We start from the raw sequence: 27,624 nt of genomic DNA, 5'->3' as shown, positions 1-27,624 counted from the left end.
CTCCAGAGCCCCCTCCTTAAGATAGACACTAGATACGTGTTTCCATTCAAAATATTTAACAACTAGTATTAAACCTGGGCACTGAACAATCAGAACAGACTGCAGGTCATAGCAACGGGCCTGGGTCATGGAGGGCCCTGTTTGACTGTAGGGAGGTCAGGGGCACTCTGGGGAGGGGCTGAGTAGGCAGGCACACAGAGAAGCCACTATTTACCAGCTTGGCACAGAAGGATTTTGATATTTTAATAACTTATGTGGCTGAGTGGTACAAACTAATTGAACATGAGTCCTTACAAGGTCCCACAGCTGGTGCTGAAATGCAAAGTGAAAATTCAAGCGAAACAGGGAGAAAGGCCTGGGATGAGCGAGCGACAGGTTGCATGTTCAAAATGGCCCAGGAAACGAGGGATGAGGGTGGGTGGCAGTTGGGGCAGGTAAGAGGCTCAGGATATTGACATCTTCCTCAAGGTTTCCTTAGTGTCCGTCTTGTTCTCCTCTGCCACCTTGGAGACAACTCTGGAGATGCCCCCAGAGCTCTCCCCAGATTTGGTCCCAGAGGTGTTGCTGAAGGCCCTGGTGTCGGAGGCGGTACTGTAGGTGTAAGATTCCCAGGCGATGATGTTGTTGATCTTCCAGCAGAGGACGTTGCAGACCTTCACCACATAGGGCGACAGGAGGCAGGAGATGATGTAGAGGATCACCAGACCAACAAACAGGCTGGCTGACACCTGCAGGCACCACACAACAGGCGTGGGTGGGCAGCCTGGGGGCCCCCATCCACCCAGCAGGGCAGCTCCAGGGGAGCCACTCACCATGAGGATGAGGAAGGCCCGCCTGGCACTGAGTGGGAGCCCATGGATGTGCAGTAGGAAGGTGAGCTGGTAGTCGCAGTATGTGCTCTTGTCCACACCTCTGTTGGGGGATGGGGTTCAGGATTGGGGGAGGAGGTGGTCACCCCACAGGAAGCCCCCCTGCCCCACCTGGGCCATGTGTCTGGCTCACCTATTGCTCACCAACACCTTGAAGAAGAACTCGGAGGCAAAGATGCTGTGCGGAATGGTGTCATGGCATGGGGAGTTCTCCAGACAGAGCCACCTGGGGGCCCAAGTTCAGGCACTTGTAGTACAAATCATGCCTAGCACGTGCCAATCCCTGACCTTCCCCTCTACCCCCCAGACTCTGGGTGAGCACTAACTAGGTGCAATCTCCTACCTTTCTCCCTGATTCACTCCTTCACCCACTTTAGCCAATAAGGCTGACTGAGCCCTTACCAGGTGACAGGCTGTTTGTTTACTCATTCATTTCCTCATGTCTTTACACCTCCAGCTGTCAATTCCTCTGTTACTGTGCATTCATCTAGATTATGGATTGTATACCTATTATGTGCCACCTCCTCATTTATTCTTTGCTACCTTTATTCCTTCATCCCACAAATGAATCTGGAGCAGCTACTAGGTACAAAGTCACATCTTCATTCACATATTCAGTAAACACAGGTCGAATACCGAATAGGTGCAAGTTGGCTACTTTGTTCATTCATTCACTTCCTTCATTTGGTCATGGCATCATTTTCTTCCTTTCATTATTATTATTCCTATCATTATTATAGGGCCAGTTATTGAGGCCCTACATGCTTTTTTTTTTTTTTTTTTTTTTTTTTTGGCGGTGTCTCGCAGCTTGCGGGATCTTAGTTCCCCGACCAGGGATTGAACCCGGGCCCCCCCAGCGGTGGAAGCACTGAGTCCTAACCACTGGACCACCAGAGAATTCCCCCTGTACTAACTTATTCCTTCACTGTTTTATTCATTCATTAATACCTCCATTCAAATGTCAATAAATGCCTACCATGGATGAATTAACTTGTTCATTGTCTCATTCAACAAATACTATGTTGTCTATTCTGGACCTGGACTATTAGGGAGACAGACCCCACAGGAGACAGTGACAGCTCAGAGGGGTAAGGGCTGGGAAGGAGGAAGCACGGGCAGAGGGGTCAGGGTGAGAATGGGGAACGTACAGGAGGACACGAGAGCAAAACTGTCCCATCTAGAACAGTCAGAAAAGCCCTCCTGGATGAAGTGGCATCTGAACTAAGGCCTGAAGAAAGATTAAGAGGGACCAGTCCTGCAGACAGAGGGTCCCGCTCACGTAGAGATCAGTCTCATTTGAGGACCGCAAAGGCAGTCAGTGCAGCTTGAGGACCAGGAGCTCTCCCAGAGGCAGAAGGGATGGACAGGCCCGACAGACTGTGGGGGAGAAGGGGGCGTGCAGTCGGCCCGGCACTCACTCAATGCCTAAACTGTTGTGGGACAGAATGTTGAAGGTTGAGTCCTCGGTGGTCGTTGTGTTTCTTGTGGTCCAGATGAGGCTGTCAGTCCTGTGCAGGAAGGGGTAACCTCAGTGGGGCCGGGGCCTCAGCGGGCAGAGGCCCCAAAGGGAGAGGGGGCAGTGGGGGGGGGGGGATCGGGTGAGCGGAGCCTCCTGCCGTGGGCGGGGCCGAGTAGGTGGGATGCTAGGAGCCTGGGCTGTGGGCGGGGCCTGAGACACCAAGATGGGCGGGGTTTGCAGCCCAGGGTTGGTCTGCGGCTGGGAAGATGGAGGGGCCTGCAGGGGAAGAAAGGCCGATTATGGGCCCGGTACCACAGGGATTACTTGTCCAGGGGGCTGTTGAAGCGGTAGATATCCTCCTCGCTGTATTCCTTGATGGTGTCCAGGGTGGGCCCGCCGCCCACCACCTTCAGCACGTAGCTGCCGGGAGCAGAGGTGCGCATGGACTGTCCGGAGTCCTGCATCACCTCTACCACCCGCACCCCCACTTCCTCCCCCCACTTCCTCCCCCCCCACCCCCCCGACTCCCCACCTCACTCCTGTCAGCCGCTGCCTCGGCCACGACTTTACCTGCCCTGAAAACTGCCAGAATCTCCCGTCACCAAATCTTGGATCAAGAAGAACGGGTAGAAGACTGTGGGGTCGGAGGAGTTGAGGCGGGGAGGAGAAATTAGCTCGGAAGTGGAGGATGGAGAGGGGAAGAAGGAGAGACGAGCGGTCCAAGGGCAAGAGCACAGGGTGCTGGGGCCGTGAGCGGGCAGGGAGGAAAGGCCTGGGAGGGCAAAGTAGTGGGGGCAGAGGACACTGAACATTGATTGGAGGGGGCTGGACACGCACCGTCGCGGAAGAGGAAACATGGCATCTCGGGGTCGACGTGCACGCAGTCAAAGTAGTGTTTGTTCTGCAGGCGGTTGTACTCCAGCGTGTAGGTGATGTCAAAGGCAAGGCGCTTGCCTGGGGGGCAGCCGATAAGCACCGGCACCATCAGGTTGCCCTGAATGGGAGAAAAGCCTGGCTCTAGGGGTGGGGCAGGGAAGACACCCCTCCTCCCACTCACACCACCCCTACCTGCCAGGCTCACCCTCACCAGAGGGCAAGGTGATTATTATTATGATCGTTAAAACAATAATAACTGCAAACACTTAAGTAGCTCTTACTATGCACAAGGCACTGAGGAATGGTCTCAGTGCTTTACATATTCAAATTTATTTAATCCTCAAAACAACCTTGTATGATATAGACCATTAATATCTCCATTTTAGAGATGGCAAAAGTGAAAGCACAGAGAGGTCAAGTCACTTATTTATTATCCAAAGCCACACAGCTGGTAAGTGGTAGAGCTGGGATTCAAACTGAGACAGGTTGCTTCCAACTGCCTCCAGAATAAGACATACCAAACCACTAACACCTACACCTATGAAGCAGGACTTTCAAGGCTGAGGGAATTCCCTGGCAGTTCAGTGGCTGGGACGCCGGGCTTTCACTGCCATGACCCAGGTTCACTCCCTGGTCGGGGAACTAAGATCCCGCAAGCCTTGCAGCATGGCAAAAAAATTAGTTCTTAAAAAATAAAATAAAATAAAGGGCTGAGGTTGAGCCTGAATTCTCAGACAGTAGACCTGGGGGAAGCATGGGGTATATGAGGGAAGTAGAGCCCAGGATGGGGGTTAGGGATCTGGGAACCCCCATGACATTGTCATTGGGAATGAAAGACTCCTTCCTGGCCCATTCAGTGGGTAGGGCCCAAGGATTTCACCCAATTGTCAAACATGGACATCTGGACACTGTGGCCTGGGCTTGATGGCTACTGAGGAGAGGGGCCGTGGCCACAGATTAAGCAATTCCCATGCTCGCCTGAGCCAAAGACTTTACACCTATCAGCCACTGAATCACTGGGAGGTCTAATGGGTGTCTCAGATTCAATCTATCCACAGGCCACCTCTGTTTATGGCACCTCATCCCTGCATGTTCAGGCTAAAAAGCCTTGGCCTCATCCTGGAAACCTCTCTTTCTCTCACCCCCACATGCAGTCCATCCAGAAATCCTGTTGTCTCTAAACTTCAAAATAGAGCTATTCTCTTCCCCCAACCCGCAACTCCTCTGCTCCACCCTGGCTGGACCATTTCCTCCCTGCTCCCGCCCCTCCCCCCAGGCTGTCCCCCACTTGCAGCCAGAGGGACTCCGTGAACACCTGAGCTCTCCTCTGCTCAGATGCCTCCCATGTGACCTGCCCATCACCGCTTTGACCTCATCTCTCTCCAGGGTCCTCCCTGATCCAGCCATGCCTGCTCCTCGCTGTTCCTTTAGTCTAACACACGAAGCGTACTCCTGCCTGCAGGCCTCTGCCATCTGTCCCCTCTCGCTGACATGCTTTCCGGCACAGAACTGCATGCTCACTTCCTCCCCGACTTCAAGTCTTTGCTCAAATGTTTCCTCTTCAGCCAGGTCTTCCCTGAACCATCCTATGGAAAATGCTAACCTACCCCAGGCCCCTTGCCCACTACTTTTTCTCCTAGCACTCATTGCCTCTTAACATACAATATCTTTTATTTCTCTCGCTTATTATTTGACTCTCTGTTCTGGGTTGAATTGTGTGTCCCAAAAAGATATTAGGACCAGGGAAGTCCTAATTCCCTGGTACCTGCCCATGTGACCTAATTTGGAATAGGGTCTTTACAGATGTAATCAAGTTAAGACGAGGTCACACTGGATTAGGGTGGACCCTAGTCCAATGACCAGTGTCCTTATAAGAAGAGGGGAATTTGGACACAGACACATAGGGAGGAGGCCTTGTGAAGATGGAGACAGAGATTGGAGTGATGCATCTACAAGCCAAGGAATGTCAGGGACTGTCAACGACCACCAGAAGCTAGGAGAGAGCACAGAACAGATTCTCCGTCAGAACCTGCAGAGGGAATCAATCCCAATTTTGGACTTCTGACCGCCATAACTGGGAGACAATAAATTTCCCAGTTTGTGGCAATTTGTTATGGCAGCCTAGGAAACGAATACACTCCCACCCCCACTAGAACATCAGCTTCATAAGGTCAGGAATTCTGTTTTGTTCACTGCTGTAACTCCAGCACCTAAAAAAACAATGCTGGCATGTAATAGGATGTAATAGGTACCCAATAAATATTGGTTGAATGAATGAATAAGCTTTAGGGCGCAGGGAGTGAAATCTGTTCCTGGTCTGTCCTCTGGATCCCAGTCTCAGCCCCATTCTCCTCTGTGGGCTGTCTCGGAGCTGGCCTGTTGAGAGATGTCCCAAGCCTCGAGCATGTATTATGTGTAAATTTATTTCTTCCTTCCTTCATCCAACATATTTACAGATTGAGAACCCACTATTTATCAAATTAGTTCCAGTTCCCATTTTTTTCCAGGATGAGGAGCCAGAGAGAGCCTCCAAGCCTTCCAAATACATATATCTCTTGATCTGGTAATGTGGGGGAGGGGAAAGAGAGGGACAAGAAACCCGAAAGGCCCCAGCCTGAGGATACAGAGAAAGAGAAGTCAGACTACATCCCAACTTCAGCACCTCTGTTCCCTTGTCTGTTAAAAAAAAAAAAAAAAAAAAAAAATCATTGACTTTTTAAAAACTTAATCTTTAGGTGGGTATCATGGTTAGATAGATAGATAGATAAAGGAGATATATACAGGGATACACACACACACACACACACACACACACATATATAGTGAAAATTTCACTTCCATTCCCATCCTCCAACTGTCCTGCCTCTTCCCTATTCCACACGTAGGGAACGATTATGAGTACTTTCTGGCCCAATTCCCCAGGGTTTCTTCATGCAAATAAAAGCAAACATGAATATATGTTCTCAATTAACCTCTTTCGTGCTAACGTTTTGTATATGCTGTTCCATTCCCTGCTTTTCTCTTTTAAGAATAAAATACACTTTGGAGACTACTCCACATCAGTATGTGGAAATATTTGTCCCCCCGCCCCCCTTTTCTTGGGGGTGGGGTGGTGCGGTGCGGCTTGCAGGATCGCAGTTCCCTGACCAGGGACTGAACCCAGGCCATGGCAGTGAAAGCACCGAGTCCTAAACACTGGACCGCCAGGGAATTCTGGCCCCCCTGCCCCGCCCTTTTTAAATAGTTGCATAGTTTTCCATCGCATGGATGTATCACCATTTAACCAGTCCCCTATTAGTGGACATTTAGGTTGTCTCCAATCTTGCTGTTTTTTTGCAGATCAGATTCCCAGAAGGGATGTGCTAGGTCAAAAATGGAGATGTTAACTTTGACTTTCTGGGGTTAAGATAAAGACGAAAATAATGCGTATCACTAAGGATAGAAGGAAATTGTTATTGGGCTGAGGTCAGTCACTCTTCCTTGCATTTGACCCCGAATATTCCATGTAATCCAAGGAGCTGGGAGCTGTTACAAGCCCCTTTTTTTAACTGCCCTGGGTCATACCAACCCAGGAGGAAGAAGCACCAGGGTCTGTCTCCTGGAGACTGGGCAGGGAAGTGGGTGAGAACAAGTCTTCCTCTACCACTTATTAGCTCCCAGGGTTACTCTGAGCAGATGTCTGCACCTCTCTGAGCCTCAGTGTTTGCCTCTGTGCAAAGGGGATACTGCATGTGTAAGCAAGTGAAGAACCAAGGACCCAAAGGCTTGAACAAGGCACATGTGAGCAGGCAAAGGAAGAGCGAGGTATGAAGGAAGGGCCAAGCTGGCCCACGTGCTGCCTTTGTCCCAATTGGAAAAAGAAGCCCTGTGTGGCAGATACTTTACTTCCCCCTGCAGAAAAGTATCAGAAGGAACATACAAGCTTGTGTGCAATCTACACGAAGCAGCCCTTTCTGAAAACACGAATGGATTAAAGGAGGGAGTGGGTGGCTGGGCGGGGGAACGACGAAAATGAACGAGAAAGAAGAAATTAGGAAGGCATTCAAGGGATTCCCAGAAGGAGCCCTCGGGTTCCGCCCTGTTGAGACTCGACCCGACCCCTTCCCTCCCAGCACAGGGCCCAGTACCCCAAGTCCAATACTTGCATGCGGGGCCCCTGGTGCGTGTTCTGGAAGCAGTGCCCGGACGAGCCCACCACCTGTGAGTAGGAGCAGATGATGACTGGTGGACCCCAAGGGCCCAGGCTTTTCCCTTGTCCGCATCCCTCCCCTCCAGGCTTGGACCGCACCTTGACAAGCATGGAGGTTTTCATGAGGTGATGTCCACTAATGCCCTGATCAAAGCAAAACCTTTTATCACTGAGCGTAACCTGGGGGTGGGGGCAGAAATGAAGGGGTCAGCAGGCCAGCGGGAGGACCCAGGGACAGTTCAAATAACCGCGGGCTTCTAACAGGTCCACTGCCTCAGTAGCTCCGCCGTCACCTCAGCTCCTCCCCTCCACCTGGTCTCACCCAGAAAAGCACCGAGTTGCGATTAACAAGGACCTTCTCCTTCACCACCGCCTCGATGCAGCCCGGGTCGGCCAGCACCACAGCCAGGCCCACCTGGCTCTGCACCTGGAAGGAGGCGCCTGCTTGGAGCAGAGGGAGGGGTCAGGGCGCCGCACCCAACAGAAGCCCCGCCCCTCAGGCGCCACCCGGCCCCGCCCACAGACCGTGCACGGGCTCCGGCTCCCGGGCGGTCAGGAAGACCGAGAAGCGGTAGCTGGTGCCCTTGTCCAGGAAGATGCGCTCGGGCAGCTCGTTCTCAGCCTTAAGGTCGTAGATCTTTTCGTAGCTGGCCATGTCAACGTGCACACTGCCCGCGCTCCGCCAGTTGCTGGCCAGGTAGAAGTAGTAATCCTGGGGGACGGGATGCGGGGCAAAGACAGTGCCCGGACAGGGGGACGGTGAGGGGGGATCCGGGCTCGGCCCGCCCACCGATTCGCCACCCTCTCCACGCACCTGGTCCTGCTTCTTGTTCTTCCACCAGCGCCAGGTGGGGTCGTGCACCGGGTCCGCATATGGCTGCGGGGAACGCCGGCACCTTGAGGGGGGCCAAGGGGCGTGCCCAGGCAGGCAGCATCCTCCGAGCCCTTCCTAGCCTCAGTCCCAGCCCCTGCCCCTGAAAGCGGCCGCAAGCCCCGCTTTCAGCCCGACCGCCACACCCCCAAAGCCATCTCCCCTGAGCCGTGCTCGACCCCCTCGCCAGCCCGCCTTAGCCTCGGACGCACCGAGGCGGCTCTGCTCTGCTCCGTCCTCCGCGGCGGTTCTCCCGGCCACGCAGGCCTTGCCTTCTATGCCTCTGTGGTCCCGCCTCACCCAAGACCCGGCCCGGATGGTCCCGGCCGCCGCCAGGCGCCCACCTTGTCGTACTTCGAGTGCAGCCAAAGCAGGTAGTAGACGAGGCCCTGATAGACAGCGAGCGAGCTGTCGCTGTGGAAGCCCCAGGGCTCCAAGACACGCGGCGGCTGCGCCCGGTAGCGCTCCTGGCGCGTGTAGATCTGCGGGTTGGGCAGGTCCCGCAGACGCATCACCGTGAAGGGGCAGAAGTTGGTGAAGGAGAGCGTCAGGTGGCTCCTGAGCGGCGGTAGTGGAGGACGGCGGCTGACTCTTCCGTGCGCGCACCGGGAGCCTCCGCAGGCCCCCTTACCACCCCTGCGCTGCTGACTACCCAAGGCTAATCCATCGCTGCCCTTCCTCCTCAGCCTCAGCCCCTGGTGCCCCTGCACACGTTCACGTGGTCGGCCCTCGGCCGCACAGGCCAGAGTCCTGGACCTCATCCTAGACTCGCCCCCGCCCCCTCCACGGTACTCAGCCTCCAAAGTGTCCTCCCCCCTCCCCCCTCCCCCTGCTGCCTCCCTGGGCTCCTCTGCAGGCGAGCAGAAGAATCACTGCTGAGCACAGGAAAATCTGAGCATGGAGCCCCTCCCCTTAGTCCCATCGTGGTTCCCCAGGCCCCTCAAGATGAAGTCCAAGTTCCTCCCTGTGACCACCAGGCTCACCTTGTCCACCCCGCCATCACTGCACTCTAGCAGCACCGCACTCTCAGTTCTTTGATCAGCCAATCTCCTTTCCTCCCGGGGGCCTTGGCACGTGGGGTTCCCCCTGTCTGGAACACCCTGCTCCATGCTATCACCTGGTCAATTCTTCCTCACCCTTCAGGTCACAGCCCATGCACCTCTTCCTCCTTGAAGCCCTCCCTGATGCACCCTGTCCCCAGGCTGGGTCAGACCCCTCCTTTGAGCCCAGCGGTCGTCACCGGGGATGGCTTGGTCTCCACCCCACCCCCATCCCCCGAATGGGAGCTTCCCACAGGCAGCGAGCGCCTAAGGCTCTGACTGCTGCTGTGGCCCAGTATCTTCTCACCCTTGCCGCTCCAAGAGGTAGTCGTTGCTGATCTGCTGGTACACCAGAAGCTGCTCCACAGGCACAAGCCTCTTGACGAGCCTGCCCTGCTGGTTGTCTATAAGGTACACCAGCTGCAGCGAGAAGGCAGGGCCACATGAGCGGGTGTCAGCCGCCCTGCAGCTGCCCCGTGTCTCCCCCACGTCTTCCCCATAGCCCCCTGCTTAGCACCTGGTACAGTTTGTTGTCTTCGTAGAAGAGGGTGACCATGGTCTCACTGGGGGCGTAGAGAGAGGACTGCTGCATCACCTGGAGGCTGACGTGCACCTCCCAGCCCCTGGACGGGAACAGCTTGTACACCTGGTAGCTACCCTCCAGGAGGTACCAGATCTGGGGGTCAGACAGCCGGGTGTGTGTGTGTGAGGGCCATGGGCCCTGTGACCCCCACCTCTCGCTCTGCCGAGTGTGTGGGCCCCATTCCCTGAGGGGCTGAAGCGTGGGAGCTCACCTCCAGCTGGGATCGGGTAAGGCATTTCTCTACTCCCCAGACCCAAACACCTCTGCTTACAGCCCTCACTCGCCATGATAAATTTCTTCAGCGTTTTAGTCTGCTTGAGTTTCTATTACTTGCAATGTAACCATTCCTAATATATACACCCCCTGGAGGCCTGGGATCCGAGGAATGAGCCCTCGTTTTTCCTTCTCACTCTTTGCACCCTCCATGGTCTCACCATCCCCTTGGCCACAGTTTCCCATCTCTGCACTATTGCCCACCGTCTCATCCCCCAACACATTTTGCTCTAGATCTCACCTCCTCCTTAGCTTCAACCTGGAGGATCCCCTCCAGCCTCCAGCATGTCCCCCCTCCACGTGGCCTCCTCTGTGAAGCCCTCGCTGACACACACACCCCCAGACCAGGTCTGAACTTTCACAGGTGCTGTCTTCCGCATTGCAGCCCTGGCTACTCTGAACCATCACAGTCTGGGAACGAGTCCATCTTCCCAACTGTACTGGGACCCTGTGAGGGCAGGGCCCAGCACTGATTCATTGGCCACTGTGTCTCCAGCACTGGATCAGGCATACGGTAAGTCCTCAATATTTATGAACTGAACTGCACGATGGAATGAAAGAGGACCCCCTCTGGAAATCACATCATGACTCTGAGCACAGGTTTTTCACTCTGCAGAGTGACTTTGGAAAGGTACTTATCCTTTTTGAGTTTGAGGGTTCTCAGCTATAAATGGAGCTTTCGTTGCCCTTCCCCTGGGTCCCTGAAGATGTTCCCTCTCCTGGGCCCCTTCACCCTGACAGGGGAAGAAGGGAAACCCTTGGGATTTGGGGGTGGGCAGAAAGGAAGTGGTGAGAGGGGCAGGGCAGCCCACCTCCTCAGTCTCTGTGACAATAGCCGTGTCCCCGTAGAACGAGTTGACCAGGTACTTGATGGACAGCTCCTTGGGGAAGTCCGCCAGGTAGATGAAGTTTTCACTGTTATAGCTGCAGGGGCAGAGGTGGGACGTAGGGGCACCAGGCAAGGCCCTGAGGAATATCTGCTTCCCCAGCTAGGCCTGACACGATGCAGGAACCACCTACTCAGTTCTCCACCAGCCTTGTGAGAACACGCAAAGGAGGCCTGGGACTCTAGTTTCTGCCCCCCACTCCAAACCCTCTGGCTGACCTGCCCATCAGTAAACAGGAAGGTTCAACCAAACTGGCAGTTTGCCAACAGCGCATAGAGTTGGCTCTGGGACCCCTGGATTCCTGAGGGGTGAAAAGCATCCTTACCTTTCCCCAGACAATGCCCTTCTATTGCTCACATAGGTTAGGTCCTCATATCAGGTTTCATCTAAGAAAGGGCTCCCAGCTTTAAAATATCAGCTTCCCCCATCCCATCTCTGCCCACCCCAGCCCATTTTTCCCCCATCACAGTCCTGATAACTTCTGGACTTGGGCATACTCTGAAAACTTGGTGACTTCATAAAGGACCCCCACCCTAGTGGGGTTGGGGAGGCCAACTTGTACCCGGCCCCATACCTCTGCAGGAGGAAGTTGCCCCAGATGAACAGCAGGTTGTTATACGGGTTGTAGGACATGCCCTTGGGTACCATCGGGAAGTTGGTGTAAGACTCTGTCCCTAGGATCATCAGGAACTCCAGGCCTCGAGCTGGCAGGGGCAGAGGCAGAGTGGACACAGCAGTGAGATGGGGTCACTTGGGCCCCTCCTAGCCCCCTCCCACTTTTTCAGCCCCCTCTGCCCTCCCCTCCTACCGTCAGGGATGAATTCCGGGATGGTGTAGAGGACAACCAGGTAATCACTGACTACAGGTGGGGAAAACACAGCAAAAATCTCCTGAGGCCCTGAGCTTTCAAGACCTGAAACTGAGCAGGTCCCCAGATCCCCAACCCCTCCCAAAACCCTCCAACTGCTTCCCATTTGGGCCCATTAATCTTTAGAATTTCTTTATGTGAATTATAAAAAGACACTTCCTCTGAGAGGATACAGTCCTGTTAGGGCAGAGGACTTGCCTCCTCTGACTCCTTGGCTGGGGAGTGCCAGGCACAGTCTAAACAGCTGTACACGGCAGCCCTATTCTCACTTCATCAAATCAAATCAAATCTCCTTATTGTGAGCCACAAGGCCCTTCCAGGTCTGGCGTCTGCCCACGTCTCCAATCTCTCTCCTCCCCTTTCCCCTCTGTTGTAGTCTCATTGACTTCCTCTCAGGTTCTTCAGCCCAGACAGCCTGTTCTCCACCACTGCCCCTTACCTAGCAGTGGCATGAGCAACATTTCCTTCCAGCTGTCTGCTGGGCACAGATCGCAAAGGATGGGCCCACAGTTCACACTCCGAGCTCCTGCCCCTTCCCGCTCAGCCCCCCCCCCCCACCGTGGCGCCCCATTTACCCAGGTCATAGCTGACCACCTGGAAATACTTCCTGGTGGAGGGGTCTTCGATCTCCACCAGCAGCAGTAGATTGTAGTCACCAGCAATGAATACGGCCCAGGTTATGGAGCAGTTGACAACTGGTAGGGAAGGCAGAAGTCCAGAGCAGCCCCCAGATCCCGTCCTTCTCTATGGTCTCTGTGACCGCCACATCTATCCCAGTGACTCTCCACCCATCCCCAAGAAATTGCCCATCCTGTCCTGTGACCTCTCCCACCCTCCCCTGCTCTCCCACACCTTCAATTCCCCCTCAACCCCCCCAAACCCACCCCACCCCCTGCCCACTGCAGACCCATCTGGGACCTGGGTACCTAGTATCCCATTGCACACGGACCGCTGCCTGGGCAGCAACTCGAAGGACACGCGGCCATCTGCAGAGCAGGGCAGGTCAAAGCTCAGGCCCTTCCCAGCCCGTCTGGCACCCCACCACACAGGCTCTCTAATTATGCATGTGACTCGTTCTTAGTCCCAGGATTCCCTGGGGCAGCTCTCACTCAACTGGCCTTTCAGTCATTCACAACTGGCCTATCAGAATATGTCTGCCTGGACTTCCCTGGTGGTGCAGTGGTTAAGAATCCACCTGCCAATGCAGGGGACACGGGTTCGAGCCCTGGTTGGGGAAGATCCCACATGCTACCGAGCAACTAAGTCCATGTGCCACAACTACTGAGCCTGTGCTCTAGAGCCCATGAGCCGCAACTACTGAGCCTGCACGCCAGAAATACTGAGCCCACACGCCACAACTACTGAGTCCGTGTGCTGCAATTGCTGAAGCCCGTGCGCCTAGAGCCCGTGCTCCACAGCAAGAGAAGCCACCACAATGAGAAGCCCGCGCACCACAACGAAGAGTAGCCCCCACTCGCTGCAACTAGAGAAAACCCACGCGCAAGAATGAAGACCCAACACAGCCAAGAGTAAATAAATAAATAAATAAATAAATAAATAAATAAATACATTCTTCTAAAAAGTTAAAAAAGAAGAGAATATGTCTGTCTCTGGTCACAGTAATTGGCTCAGGTCTGAGCATGTGACCCAGAATGGGCCAATCAGAGTGCACCCTGGGATTTGTGCTAGAGCCAGTGGGGAAGAGTCCACTCTCTCTCTCTCAGGGTGACTCAGACTGGTGGGACACGTGAGCCCCAAGTTCCTGGAGGCCATCTCTAACCCTCGTGAGGGGAGTATCTACCTGAAAATGAAGCCAAATCACAGGGCTAATAATGATAAACCCTTGAATAGTACCATGTCCCCAGCACTCTCCTAAGACCCTTATATATGTCAACTTATTTAATCTTTATATCAATGCGATGAGGCAGGTACTAGTACTATCAGCCCCATTTTGCAAATGAGGATATGAAACCAAAAAGAGAGGTTAAGTCACCTATCCAAAGCTGCAGGTGACTTGAGTTGGGTGTGTTAGAGCAGTCTCTCTCCAGAACCCGTGCTATAATCCCTATGCTATACTACCTTGCCAAGAGATAGAGTCCTGAGGATATACCCTGTAAGCCCCTGAATCCAGCTATGCCTGACGTTGGATCCTGGTCTTCTCATTTATATGTCTACAAATTTTTTATGCTTAGATGATTTAAAAAAATTTTTTTGGCCATACCGTGCAGTATGTGAGGATCTTATTTCCCCAACCAGGGATCGAACCTGCACCCCCTGCAGTGGAAGCCCAGAGTCTTAACCACTGGATTGCCAGGGAAGTCCCGGCTTAAGTGATTTTTGAATTGGGCTTCTGCCCTTTGAAACCAAACACACTGTGAAAGATACATAACACACCCCAAGCCCTGCCCCTACAAAGGCATAAACCCATATCGACTCACAGGGAGAACCTCCAGCCTGGGACCCCTCCTGAAGGAATACGGTGAGGGGTGAGGGCCTGGGGTCAGAATTCTTAGAAGTGAGAGGGTATGGAGGGGTCTCTTGGGCCGTTGGAGACCCCCAAACTTACCTGTGATGGTCCCAAAGTGGACGTAACCTTCGTGTTTGCCAGTGGTGAGGGCCATGACATACTCGGAGCCATTGCTATGGAAATGCACAGGGCACAACTTCTTGATGCACTCGTTAGCCAGGACACGAACCCATCTCTCTGTGGGGGCCAGCACAGACATTTGAGCCTGGGACCTGGGTCCCCATCCACATTTCCCAGGCCTTAATGAGCCTGTTATCTGTCTTCTCCCACTGGAGTGACAGTTCAGTGTGGCGTCCGAGGGCCCCTTGGTATAGCGCCCCAACTGCCTTTGAGAAAATCCCCCCAGCCCCGCTCACACTCTGTCCACAAGGTTCAGATTGGGCTGACCCCACTCTTCTATTTCACTGGCCAGAGGATGGGTTCTGAGCTGGGCATGTGACCAAGCTGGGCAAATCAGAGACAGTTCTCAGCTTGCAACCACTAACAAAGAGATATTCTTTCCTGCCCCCCACCTCCACCCCCGGCATAAAAGCCTGCAGTTGCTGGATGGAGTGGGGCAGTACCACAAAGATGGGCCTAACAGCTGCAGTGAGCCCCTAGATCCAACTGTGCCTGAAAACAACATGCTCCTGAGTTTTCCAGCTATCTAAGCCAATAAACACCCGTCTTTGACTTAAATCTGTTTTAACTTGGTCCTTCCCACTGTCAAAGTGCCCTAAGAAAGAAAGGGAGAAAAATAGAGCTGTTGGGAACACTCACTAACTAATGAAACATGGGTTACAGTACAAGTTTCTGTGACTCTATAAGTTGACATCTTTCATTTAGATAGGGCAGGGGCAGAAAGTGAGAAGAACTAGGGCTTTGGTATCATTTAACAGATGAGGCTGAATCAAAAGTCTCTGTATTTCCCCTCTGATCAATCTCCCTCATGGCACTGCCTCTCCAACGGCCCATCTCTGTTTCTCTCTTTGTATGTCTTTCTTTTCTGACTCTCTGCCACTCTCCAGCCCCCCACATTTCTCGCTTGGTATGCATCTCTCTCCATTTTGCCTTTCTCTCTCTGCACGTCTGTGTGTGAGTGCACGTGCACCGTGTGTCTTTCTCTCTGCTCCCTCCCTTCACTCTCACACCTCTCTCTGCCCTTAGTCGGTTCACAACTCCTGGGAAGCTCTGGATGAAAGCCTCAGCCCAGCATATAGAGGGTAGGAGGAGGCCACTGCAGGGTGGGCAGCGATGCTTCAGGAGCTTGGGAAGTCCCAACATCCCCCTCCCCACTCACGGCAATTCCATTCCCAGGCGCCTCCAGTGATGGATTCACTGAGGCGCCCTCCCTGGGGCTCCAACAGGCAGGTCCCCTTGCCTAAGATGCCAAGGACACCCGGGTATGTGACCCGGCCAGGGGCCCCTCACCGCTGCCACGGTTGCTTTCGTGGAGTGTGGTATAGGTGCCCGTGAAACAGTAGATGAGCTGGTTCTGCCGAATGAAGAGGGTGCTCTCGGTGGCGATGGCATCGAAGATGGTAGCAGTGAAGCTGGCCTGGGGGCAGTAGAAGGAGCCTACCCAGCAACTGTCAATGCTCAACTGCAAGGGAGTAGAGCCAGTGGTAGGCAGGTGGCCTTGGTCTCAGCCCCTGTGTCCTCTCTTGCCTCGAGGCACCAGCTCTGACAACTGCTTGGAATGAACACATGCGGCTGCCCCCAGGGTCCCCTCCCTGCTCACGCTGCAGCAGCATCTTGGTGGCCAAACTTCCCCAGCAAACTTCCCTTGCAAGCAGGTGACCCAGGCCAGAGCCAGTTGGGGCTTTCTGTGCTCCCTAGAGTTGGGCAGTACACAGCACACTCAACGGTGCTCAGCAGACCCGGTTCCCCAGGCCACAGTCAGGGTTGTACTCATGTGGATCCAAAAGATCCCAAGCTTGGCCCAAGGCACACTTTTAATAATCCTATTCTATCGTGAAGACAATTTGGCTGCCAGGCTGACACCATCTGAACTTACGAACGATCACTAGCACTGGCAATATCACTAACAGTGGGAAAGCACCACCAATGAAGGGCCTAAAAGATTGAGTCTACCCAGGATCGAACCGGGCCCCCTGCAGTGGAAGTGTGGAGTCCTAACCACTGGACCGCCAGGGAATTCCCGTTTTTTTTTTTTTTGAGTCTAAGTTTAACCAAGCTTCTAGAGCTCACTACCAGTTTATAGGCAACATAGGTTGTTATGAGCAGAATTTATATGTTGAAGCCCTAGCCCTCATCACGACTGTACTTGGGCCTTTAAGGAGATAATTAAGGTTCAACAAGGTGATAAGGGTGGGGCCCTAATCCTATTGGACTGGTGTCCTTATAAAAAGAGAAAGAGACACCAGAGATCTCTCTCTCTCTCCACTCATGCCCACAGAGAAAAGGCCATGTGAGGACACAGTGAGGAGGTACTTTCTGCAAGCCCAGGAGAGAAACCAACCCTGCTGACACCTTGATCTTGGACTTCCAGCCTCCAGAACTATGAGAATATAAACTTCTGTTGTTTAAGCCACCCAGTCTATGGTATTTTATTATGGCGGCCTGAGCAGACTAATACATAGGGTCAGACGAACAAGTTTTAATCGATTCTGTGAAGAAGCAAACAGCCAAATTCTATGGGACAAAAGGCCTGGTTTCTTAAATTGCCTGAAAAAAAGGTAGAGTATTAAGAGACGTAACAACCAAATGCAATGTGTGGGTCCTGATTCAAACAAACCAACTGTAAAACATATTTTTAGATCATTGGGGAAAATTGACTATGACCGGGTTAGATGCTATTAAGGGGTTACTGTTAATTTTGCTAGGCATTATAATGGCATTGTGGTTTTATTTCTTAAAAGTTCTCATGTGTTAGAGACACTTCCTCAGTTATTTCCAGAATTTACAGGTGAATGGTATGATGGCTAGAATTTTCTTTAAAACATTCCAGGAAAAAAAAAAAAAATAGTGGGATCAAAAAAACAAAAAAAGGCAAAATGTTAATTATTGAAGCTGGGTTCATTATACAATTCTCTACTTTTGTGTTTGATTGAAATTTTCCACTAAAAAGTGGAATTTTTCACTAACTTTTCCAATAAAAAGCATATATCAAAGTAACACTCTAAGTTCTGCTGCTGAGGGAAATTTCATCAAGTTAAGGGTAACATGTACATTCTCACTTCCCTACCCTATTCAGCACATAAGAGATTTCTACAGACCACAGACATTGTTGCTGTGCCTGGTGAAACTAACCTGTACCCTCTCAATGTGTCATTTTGATTGGTTGTCATACTTAATCTATTGCCCTGTTAATATTTAAAGTGCTGCCTCTGTTTTCTAGAAGAAATACTTGGAAATTTTCTTTGTTAAACCAGAAGAGGATCATCACATCTCCCTTCTCCCACATACATGAGAAAAAGAAAAGCTATGAGTCAGCTGGATTTCTTATTTGAGCAGAGCTTGAGAGTTCTGACTCATTTAACTCAAAAAAAAAGCAGCATGGTGGGTGTCTCTGGCCACAGTGATTGAGTCAAGGTGACCAAATGGTGAGCCACACCAAGTGGAAAGAATCTTGGGATTTGGGGGTTAGAGGGTAAAGGAAAGATCTTTCCCACTGGATGTGGGCCTGAGATGCAGCCTTTGCAATTCCAAGTACAGAGATGTTTGAGCACAAAGTCAATACAGAGGAACCAGGTCCGAGAGATGGAGAGAGAGCAGCTCAGTCTTGGTGACATTGTTTGAAATCCTGGGTCAAGCTGGACCTGAAGTCCTGAATTTTTTGGTTACACAAGCTTACAAATTTCCTCTTCCATTTTTGGCAGGTGGCTAGTTGGACTCCCAAATCCCTTTCTCCCATATTCTTTGGTAATTGAGTTTTAGCAGGGCATGTGCCACCCAGACGGAAATTATACTTCCCAGCCTCCTTTGCAGTTGGATGTAGCCAAGTAACTAATTCCTCAGTAATGGAATGTGAGTGGAAGTGAAACTTGCTGAAGAGAAAATAGCTTGCCCTTCACTTCTGCTCCTTCTCCTTCCCAATTGGCTGGAATATGGACATAGGCATGACCCAGCTCTGATCACACTGATGAGATCAACACGTGGGGCCTAGAGGATGGTGAAGCAGGAAAATAGAAGGGACGGGGGTTTCTCACTTCTGAACTGTTCGGGGAATGAGCAATAGTGACTATTTAAGCTACTCTCTCTCAGGAGCCTCTTTGTTACAGGGTTTGGTTTTTTTTTGGCCACACAGCTTGAGGGATGTTCCCTGACCAGGGATTGAGCCCAGGCCGTGGCACTGAAAGCCCAGAATCCAAACCACTAGGCTACCAGGGAACTCCTGTTACAGCGTCTAAACCTGACCAACTCAGGGCGGAAGAGAGCTGAGTAGGGGGAGGATTCCTATGGGACCCTAGGGGCAGTCTAGAAGGGAGTGGTGAGGTGAAACAAGAGGAAGGAAAACAGAGAGGAGACAACAATATGGGAAAAATCCCTGTGATTAAAGAATGAGAATAAGTAGGCTTTGATTTTGGAGTGATGGAAACTTTTTGGAAACAAGAGTTGGTGGTTGCACAGTATCAATGTACTCAATGGCACTAAATTGTTCACTTTAAAGTGGTGAATTTTAGGTACTTTCTTGGCGGTCCAGTGGTTGGGACTTCGCATTCCAGTGCAGGGGGTGTGGGTTCGATCCCTGGTCGGGGGAGCTGGGATCCCACGTGCCTCGAGGCCAAAGGGCCAGGGCATGGAACAGAGGCAGTGTTGTAACAAATTCAAAAGAGAGTTTAAAAAAATGGTCCACATCAAAAAAAATCTTTAAAAAAAAAAAAGTGGTGAATTTTATGAGTTTCATCTTGATAAATTAAAAAAAAAAAAAGAACAAGGATGACTGAAGTTCAAATTGCACTTTTCATTCTCAGGACATAAACCCCCTTCTGTGTCCTCCAAATCTCTTCAGCAGAATCCACATCGGCCACATATTTCCTGTGGGTGTGTTTCGGTCAGGAGCATGAAAGCTGAGCAAGGTCTGGAAAGACTTGGGCCAAGAGAGCTGACCCAGGACAGGGAGACTGTCTGTAAATGAAATGAGATCAGTAGAAGCCGGAAGTCATAGCCAGAGGGACATGAGAGAACATTAATCCACATGGGGTTGTCAGAAATCATGCGCGGGGCTTTCAGCCTTAAGGGGAGGAGGCTAAGGCAATCTTTGGGGGTTGCTGTGTGCACAATTGTTATCTTGGACACAGTTAACAGCCAGCATCTTATCCCCCCAACTTGTGGCAAAGCTAGCCTGATTTCACTCTGGGGGAACCATCCTTTCTCTGCCTCGTGTCTCGGCTGCCCTCCTCATTAGGATAGATCTCATGACCTGTGCTAAGCCAGCTGGCACATTCCATTCTTTTGGGACACATGACTCAAGCTGGGCCAATCAGGACCAAGCAAACAAATTTCAGGATTTTTTTTTTTTTTTTTTTTTTTTTTTTAAGTTATTTGGGAAACAGACGCTCCCTTTCTCTCTGCCTGGGAGTTGGGATGATATGAATCACACTGAGGATGGAGTTAATCCAGAAGAAGTGGAGCCGAAAGCTGGAGTCCTCATTTGAGCCCTGAATCAAGCCAGGCCCGCAGGCTGAGCTGTGTCTGGGCTTTGCAGTTAGACACACCTACTAAAGCCATTTCTCTGCTTAAACCAAACTGGTTTGGAGTTCTGCCTACAGCTGCAATTAATTCAAACGTGTTTGTCATTCACACCAAAAGAACCTTGCTTCAGACGCTCCTTCCCTGTTCTGGGAATAATATAGGCTCACAATGCTGAGCCTATATCGAAATTCAGAATTTTCCAGTTTAGAAGGCAAGATGGCACATATATACCATCCAAACCCCAGTGGGGTCTGGGGCAACACCCCATAATCAAACTCCTTAATATTTCTGCAGGACAGCATCTGAATGTTAACACTAAATGGAATGCATAAAGACTAAAAAAAGTAGCCTTTGTTAGCTCAGGTCGGGGTTTCTCAACAAATACATTGTAGCCCTAAACTTCTGAAAATGCCGTTCAAAGATTTTGGATTTCAGAATTACAAATGGTGGACCTATAAATACTAATAGCTTTGACTCACATAGTGCTCATGCTGTGTCCGGCTGACATTAATTTATATCATCCTCGCAATGATTCTGTGAGGTAAATATAAATATTGTTCCCATTTTACAGATGGGGAATCTGAGGCCCAGGTGAAGTGACTTGCCCAACATCGCACAGCCAGGAGGTGGCAGAACCAGGACTTGAACCCAGGCTGTCTGGTTGCGGTCTTATGTCTTTCATTCATGCTATTTGCCTCTCATCGGTGGTAGGTCTTTGGGGACCTTTCTCTGGCCCCAGGCCCCCCCACCATTTTAGGAGCTGAGGCCCGGCCCACCATCTGCCCTGCATCAACTCACCTCCACGAGAAAGAAGTCCTTGAAGTTTGTGTCAGTCAGCAGGATGGCCTTCTCCTCAGGGATGCCGCCCAGGATGAACACAGGTGTCTGGTCCACAGTGTACCACAGGGGCCTCGACGGGACATTCACAAAGTACCGGGGTATCAGATTGAAGAGCTGCGGGGCAGGGGCAGGAGGGCTGCTCAACACCCCCCTCCCTTCCCTCTCCCACGGTTCCGTCTGCTTGCCCCCATCGCCTCTCTGATCTCATCCCCCACCACTCTCCCACTCACCCACTCTCTCCCGGCCACATGGGCCTCCTGCTCCTCAGAGCCTTTGCACAGACTGTTCCCTCTGTATCCCCTAGTAGCCACGTGATTCCCTTTACTCAAATGCCAAGCTTCTCAATTATGCCTTTTTTTTTTTTTTTGGCCACGCTGCGCGGATGTGGGGTCTCGTGGGATCTTATTTCCCCAACCAGGGATCGAACCTGGGCCCTCCGAAGTGAAGGCATGGAGTCCTAACCACTGGACTGCCAGGGAATTCCCATCAGTTATGCCTTTCTTGAGCATTCCATTAAACACTGCCGTCCCCTCCTGCACAGACCCAGTTCCTCTCACTCTGAATTCTCTCCAGAGCACTAACCACCTTTTAACCTGCTACAGAATTTACCTGATTTCATGTTTACTGGTTTGCGGTCTGTCTCTCCCACTAGACTGTCAGCTCTAAGAGAGGACAGGGATTTGGGTCTGTGTGTTCACTGTTATGTTCCCATGGTGCCACACTGTGTGCTCAGGAAGTGCCTGCTGAATGAATGAATGAATGAATGCACTGTGGTTAAGAATATGGGTGCAGGAGTCAGGCAGACACAGTCTCAAGTCTCGTTCCATATGTACATGCCGAGAGCCTGTGGACAAATGGCTCCATCCTTTTGGGGCCTCAGTTTTCTCCTCTTTAAGATGGGTATGTGAGAGTACCTTCCCTCACAGGTCACTGTCAAGACCTAATGTGATTGTGCATTTAGCAGGGCACGTCGCCAGGGGGCCGGCACACAGTAAATGCTCTGTAAATGGAATCTGCCACTCATTTCGGAAGTAATCAGGGCCCCAGCCTACTGTCTTTAACCCCCTCTTCTACCCTTCCCACCATCCGGGCCCCCTCACCTCATTTCCCACAGTGAATTGGAGTGTGGTGTCTCGCTGTCTCTCCAGGAAGCCGTTGATATTCACCTGAAACCTGAGGTGGGTGTGGGGCACGCACGGGTGAGGATTCCGGCTCCTGCCACAGCTCACTGCCACCTCCCTGTCCTGTTCCCTCCCTTTGGGCTCCTCCTGTCTTCTTTGGGGATCTGGGGATTAGGAAGCCCTTCCCAGAGTCTACCCCCCGCCCCGGGTTTGGGAAAGGGCACCTTTTATTGGGAATGAAGGGCCCCAGGCCGTTGCTGCTAACGTCCACGCGCATGACCACGCTGCCGTTCTTGATGGGCATGGGCGTGTACCAGCTCATGAGACACACCTCCTCTGCATTACACCTCTCTGCTGGCAGGCAGGGGGTACTGAGGCTGCTGGGGCCTTCCAGTAGCAAGCCCCCCAGACCACTGGGATCCCCCTGCAACTCCCCACGCCCCCCCCCCTCAGCCATGGACCCCACTGGGGCCTCTGTGTGGTCCCATCTAGGCCAAGGAACCTGCTGAGGCCTCCCCGGGCCCCCCTCCAGGTCAGACACCTCTGTGAGGCCCCCAACAAACCCACACGCCCACCAGGTCATAGGCCCCTTTGATGGTCCCAGCCTCGCCTCAAGGTCATGAACCCTGCTGAGGTCCCTGGCAATGTCCCCACATGCCCGCCGTGCTGTGACCCCTCCGGGAGCCCTCCAGGCCCACCTCTGCTGCGGAAGGGGGCTGCCTCCATCTGGATCTGCAGCTGCTCTATCTTCCAGCGATGGAAGTTGACTGGGGACTGGAAGGTGACCAGCACCACCGGCTTCAGCCCCGTCAGGTGGCCCTTGCGGACCAGGGCCTCAGAGGACTGAGGGCGAGATGGCCCCACAAGTGTGTCCTTAAGATAGCCTGTGGGTCCCGCTGCCTTGACCTCACCTTTACTAGCCTGTCTTCTTCCTGGGGCTGGGTCAGGAGAACAGACTCTCCACTGAGGGAAGGTCAGAGAACATGGTCTAGGGTTGGGGCTGGGTCAGGGGATGGGCCAGGCTAGGAGATGGGCAGAAGTGCTTTGGGCTGTGGAGGGAGTCAGGAGGTCTTCCTGGAGGAGGCGAGTCCAGAGCAAGGTCCTCAGACAGAATTTGGATGTGCATGGGGAAGGACAGCATGGGATAAGCAAAAATGTAAAGGTGGGAGTGCCTGGCACCCACGATACTAGCAGCCTCTTCCCTCACTTCAGGGATTTCAAGTCCCACTCTTGAGGCTTCTACCCCACCCCCTACCCAGAGAAATTAGAGTCTCTGCCACCGACACCAGGTTTGTGGGCTGGGGCCTGGGGCTGAGGGTGGGATGGGGCAGTTAGACAGAAAGGAACTGGGGAAGAGGGTGACGGGGCAGCCAGGGACAACCTCCCAGAGATGCCAGGATCCTGGCTGGGCTAAGAAGGGAGGGCAGGGCTTAGAGCGGAGATGGAAGGAGGAAGATAGGTGTTCTAGGGTATAGAACAGCATTAATTTTTTTTTTTTTTTTTTGGCCACACCGTGCGGCATGCAGGATCTTAGTTCCCCAACCAGGGATTGAGCCCGTGCCCCTGCATTGGGAGGGCCCACTGGACCACCAGGGAAGTCCCTAGAACAGCACTAGCAAAGGCTTGGAGGCATCCCCAAGAGACAGCTGTGCTCAAGCCACTGTGGGCAGGGGTGTGGGGGCAGCTGTGAGATGCGGGCAGGAGATTTAACAGGTCTGACCCCTTTTGCACAGGCCTTCATCCTGAGGAATGCCTAGGCCAGGGCCCTTTCAATCCTGCCCCCTACACCAGCCCCAGCCCTGCCTCAGGGTTTCCAATCACAGGGTAGCAGGTGCTGGTGGGCGGGGACCTCCTCCCCGACAGGGCTACCGTGGCCATGACCACCCTGGTCCTGTCCACCCTCCACTCCTGCCCGGACTGAGCATCAGCCCCCTCCCTGTCTCCTTGCTCCTGCCCTGCCCCCCATTCAGCCTGTGAACACCTGAGTCCCATCACATCCCTCCTCTGCTCAGAACCTTCTCATGGCTCCACCTCACTCAGGGGGAAAGCCAGGTCCTCACTATCTCCTCCCACTCTCCCCCTCGCTCACTCTCCTCCAGCCACACAGGCCTCTGGTCGGCTCCTCATACACACTGGCTTCCGTCCTGGCTGTTCCCTCAGCCCAGATGTTTTCCCCAGTTCTCCGCATGTGTGTCCCTTTTCATCATTCCACTCTCTGCTCAAGCTTTTCAGAGACCTTCCCCAACCACCCCAGCTAACACCCTCCTTTCTGACATATCACCTCATTTTATTTTCATCTTTGCACTGATTACTGTAATAAATCATTTTATATATTTACTTGCCAATTGTCTGTTTCCCTGGTGGGCTGCATCCAGAAGAAAAACCGGCCACGTTGTTTATCATTGTACCGCCTTCCCCACCCCATTGTGAAAAAAAAAAAAAAGAGGATCTGACTCAGAGCAGGTGTTGCATGAACAGATAAAGGAATTATTATCACGCTTTCACAGATAAGGAGAGAAGGCTCATGGAGTAAACTCTCTGCCCAGGATCACACTCTAGAAACTTGTTGCTAGCATTCACTGAGCCCTGTCTATGAACCAGGCACTGTGCTAAGTGCTTCACACTTATTTAATCATTTTATGAAGTGGGTATGATCATTATTGTACCCTTGTTAAGGATGAGGAAACTTTGGTACAGAGAAGTTAAGTAACTTGCCTGAGATCACACAGCTACTACGTAGCAGAGCTGGGATTTGAAGCCAGGCAGCCTGGCTCCAGAGCCCAAAGGATTCACTATCATGCTATACTTCCTCCAAGTAATGTTAGTTAATGGCAGATTCAAACCCAAGTCTGTAGCCTCCAGAACTTCAGTTCTAGACCACAACATTCTACTGTCCTCAGAAAGCTTACTTGAGCCAAAACAGTCTTAAAGAAGAACAAAGTTGGAGGACTCAAACTTCCCAATTTGAAAAGTTCATACAAAACTACAGTGATCAAGACTGTGTGGTACTGGCATATGGATAGACATATAGAGCAATGGAACAGAATTATACCCAGAAATAAACCCTTATATTTATGGTCAATTGATTTTTGACAAGGGTGCCAAGACAATTCAATGAGGAAAGAATAATCTTTTCAACAAATGGTACTGGCATAACTGGATATTCACATGTAAAAGTTGGACCCCTACCTCACACCATATACAAAAACTAACTCAAAATGAATCACAGGCCTACACGTAAGAGCTAAAACAAACAAACAAACAAAAAAACTCTTAGAAGAAAACATGGAAGTAAATTTTCGTGACTTTGGTTAGGTAAAGCCTTTTTAGACAACACCAAAAGCATCAGCAACAAATGAAAAAACCTGATAAATTGGACTTTATCAAAATTAAAAACTTTGGTGCTATTGTATGACATGTGAATTATATCTCAATAAACATAAAGCTTTTGTGCTTTAAAGGACATCACCAAGATAGTGAAAAGACGTGGAATGTGAAAAATATTTACAAATTATATATCTGATAAGGAACTAGTATCCAGTATATAAAAAGAAATTTTACAATGCAACAGTAGAAAGACAAATAACCCAGTTTTTAAATGGGCAAAGGAGCTGAAAAGACGTTTCTCCAAAGAAGATAAATGGTCAACGAGCATATGAAAAGATGTTCAACATCATTAGTTATGAGGCAAATGCAAGTCAAAACCACACTGAGATACCATTTCACACATACTAGATGGCTATAATCAAAAAGATGAACAAGAGCAAGTGAGGATATAGAAAAACTGGACCCCTCATACATTGTTGATGGGAATATAAAATGATGTGTAGCTGCTTTGGAAAACAGGCTGGCAGTTCCTCAGAAGAGAAACAGAGTTAACATATGACCCAGCAATTCCTTTCCTAGGTATATAGTGAAGAGAACTGAAAACAGATGTTTACACAAAAACTTGTACAGACATGTTCATAGCAGCATTATTCATAATATCCCCCCTCAAAAGTGGAAATAACCCAAATGTCCATCAATTAATGAATGGATAAGCAAAATGTAGCACATCCATACAATTGAATATTACTTAGCCATAAAAAGGAAATACTGATGCATGCTACAACATGGATAAGCCTTGAGAAGAAATCAGATACAAAAGGCCACATACTGTATGATTCCATTATTTATATGAAATGTCCAGAATAAGCAAATTCATAGGGGCAAAAAGTAGATTAGTGGTCTCCAGGGGCTGAAGGGATGGGGGTACAGGGTTTCCTCTTGAGGTGATAAAAATGTGCTGGAACAAGATAGTGGTGATGGTTGCACAACTTTGTAAATATACAAAAAACTATTGAACTGTATCCCGCAGCTTGCAGGATCTTATTTCCCCAACCAGGGATCGAACCCGTGTCCCCTGCAGTGGAAGCTCGTAGTCCTAACCACTGAACCGCCAAGGAATTCCCGAACTGTATATTTTAAAATAGTGAATTTATGGTATGTGAATTATATCTCAATTTTTGAAAATTATTTTCTTCACTTTATTGAGGACAGTGTTTTGTTGTTGTTATTTTGTTTTGTTTGGCCGCGATGTGGGGCATGCGAGATCTTAGTTCCCCGACCAGGGATGGAACCCGTGTCCCCTGCAGTGGAAGCGTGGAGTCTTAACCACTGGACCGCCAGGGAAGACCCTATACGTCAATTTTTAAAAACGGAAATAGCTTACTTGAGCACCAACTATGTGCCTCGTGGGATACCGGGAATCTTCTTGAATCTTTAAGGTCCCTAGGGTCTGGTGGTGCCACCGCTATTCAAATGTTAGAGATGGGGAAACTGAGGCCCCGACAGAATGAGCCCACCTCCTCTGCACCCACTCACCTCTCCCTTGCAGGAGTAGTTGATCTTCAGGTAGTAAGGAAAGCCCAGGTATGTCTGCAAGGAGAGGGTGGGCAAATGTCCAGAGCCCAGTCGGGTGCAGGTCCGGGACCTCTCCCGTTTGCCTGACACCAGTCCCCTCACCTCGTCCGGGTCGATGGGCGCGTCCACTAGCAGGCTGAACACTTTGTCCACTGTGTACAAGGGCTCTTGATCGACGAAACGATCGCTCGCGTCCTTCTTGCCTACTGTCTCAAAGTTGTTCAGGACAACCTGCCAGGTGCACTCCTGGGTATTCTTTATCGCCCACAACCTCCACGGTGCCAACAGCACCACCAGCAGTGCCCACAGCGCCTGCAGGACTCGGAGCCTCGGCCACGCAGGACCAGCAGGGGACATCTCGGGGCAACGGATAACGTGGCTTCAACCTGGAGAATGCGGAGGTCACCAGCTTGCAAGACTGTTCTTGGTAGGCGCCTTCTGAGATCCCGTCTCGCTCCGGTGCTTCGTCCCGTCCCTGCTCCTGGCCCCGCCTCTGCTCCTCACTCCACTCCTACTTTTGCTCCAGGCTCCACCCTTGCTTTTGTTCCCGAACTCGGCCCTGCATTTACTACTACACTTCTGGACCCCGCCTCAGCTACTACTCCAGGTCTCGCCCCTCCTGTTGCTCCTGGCCGTGCCCCTACTCCAGGTTTCGCCCCGCCTCCTGGTCTCTCCCCTTAAC

The 27,624-nt window shown here is 51.5% G+C and overlaps 1 protein-coding gene across 5 annotated transcripts; it reads right to left on the bottom strand.

The window, feature by feature from the left end:
* Nucleotides 1-230: 230 nt before the first annotated feature.
* CATSPERG (cation channel sperm associated auxiliary subunit gamma) lies at nt 231-27,624 on the bottom strand. Of its 5 annotated transcripts, XM_068528986.1 has the most exons (28): nt 27,045-27,624; nt 26,904-26,957; nt 22,739-22,883; nt 22,265-22,391; nt 22,020-22,092; nt 20,878-21,033; nt 15,853-16,024; nt 14,482-14,619; nt 12,842-12,901; nt 12,491-12,610; nt 11,856-11,906; nt 11,622-11,751; nt 10,973-11,084; nt 9,822-9,980; nt 9,612-9,724; nt 8,609-8,822; nt 8,208-8,270; nt 7,919-8,105; nt 7,716-7,834; nt 7,493-7,573; nt 7,346-7,402; nt 3,166-3,322; nt 2,899-2,962; nt 2,653-2,748; nt 2,288-2,377; nt 1,003-1,095; nt 813-912; nt 231-728 (listed from the first exon to the last, which is right to left on the bottom strand). In XM_068528986.1, the coding sequence occupies exons 1-28, from the start codon at nt 27,297-27,299 to the stop codon at nt 444-446; spliced, it is 3,471 nt and encodes a 1,156-aa protein (XP_068385087.1). In that variant the 5' UTR covers nt 27,300-27,624; the 3' UTR covers nt 231-443. The 5 variants fall into 5 exon arrangements, with proteins under 5 accessions (XP_068385087.1, XP_068385086.1, XP_068385083.1 ...); XM_068528985.1 differs by lacking the exons at nt 22,020-22,092; nt 22,265-22,391; nt 22,739-22,883 and having other exon boundaries at nt 7,716-7,837; XM_068528982.1 differs by lacking the exons at nt 22,020-22,092; nt 22,265-22,391; nt 22,739-22,883 and having other exon boundaries at nt 7,716-7,837; nt 26,904-27,624.

This window comes from Eschrichtius robustus, chromosome 19 (assembly GCF_028021215.1).
Source record: "Eschrichtius robustus isolate mEscRob2 chromosome 19, mEscRob2.pri, whole genome shotgun sequence".
Lineage (NCBI taxonomy): Eukaryota > Metazoa > Chordata > Mammalia > Artiodactyla > Eschrichtiidae > Eschrichtius > Eschrichtius robustus.
The sequence above is the reverse complement of the archived record's forward strand: the minus strand, read 5'-3'. Positions and strand labels throughout refer to the sequence as shown.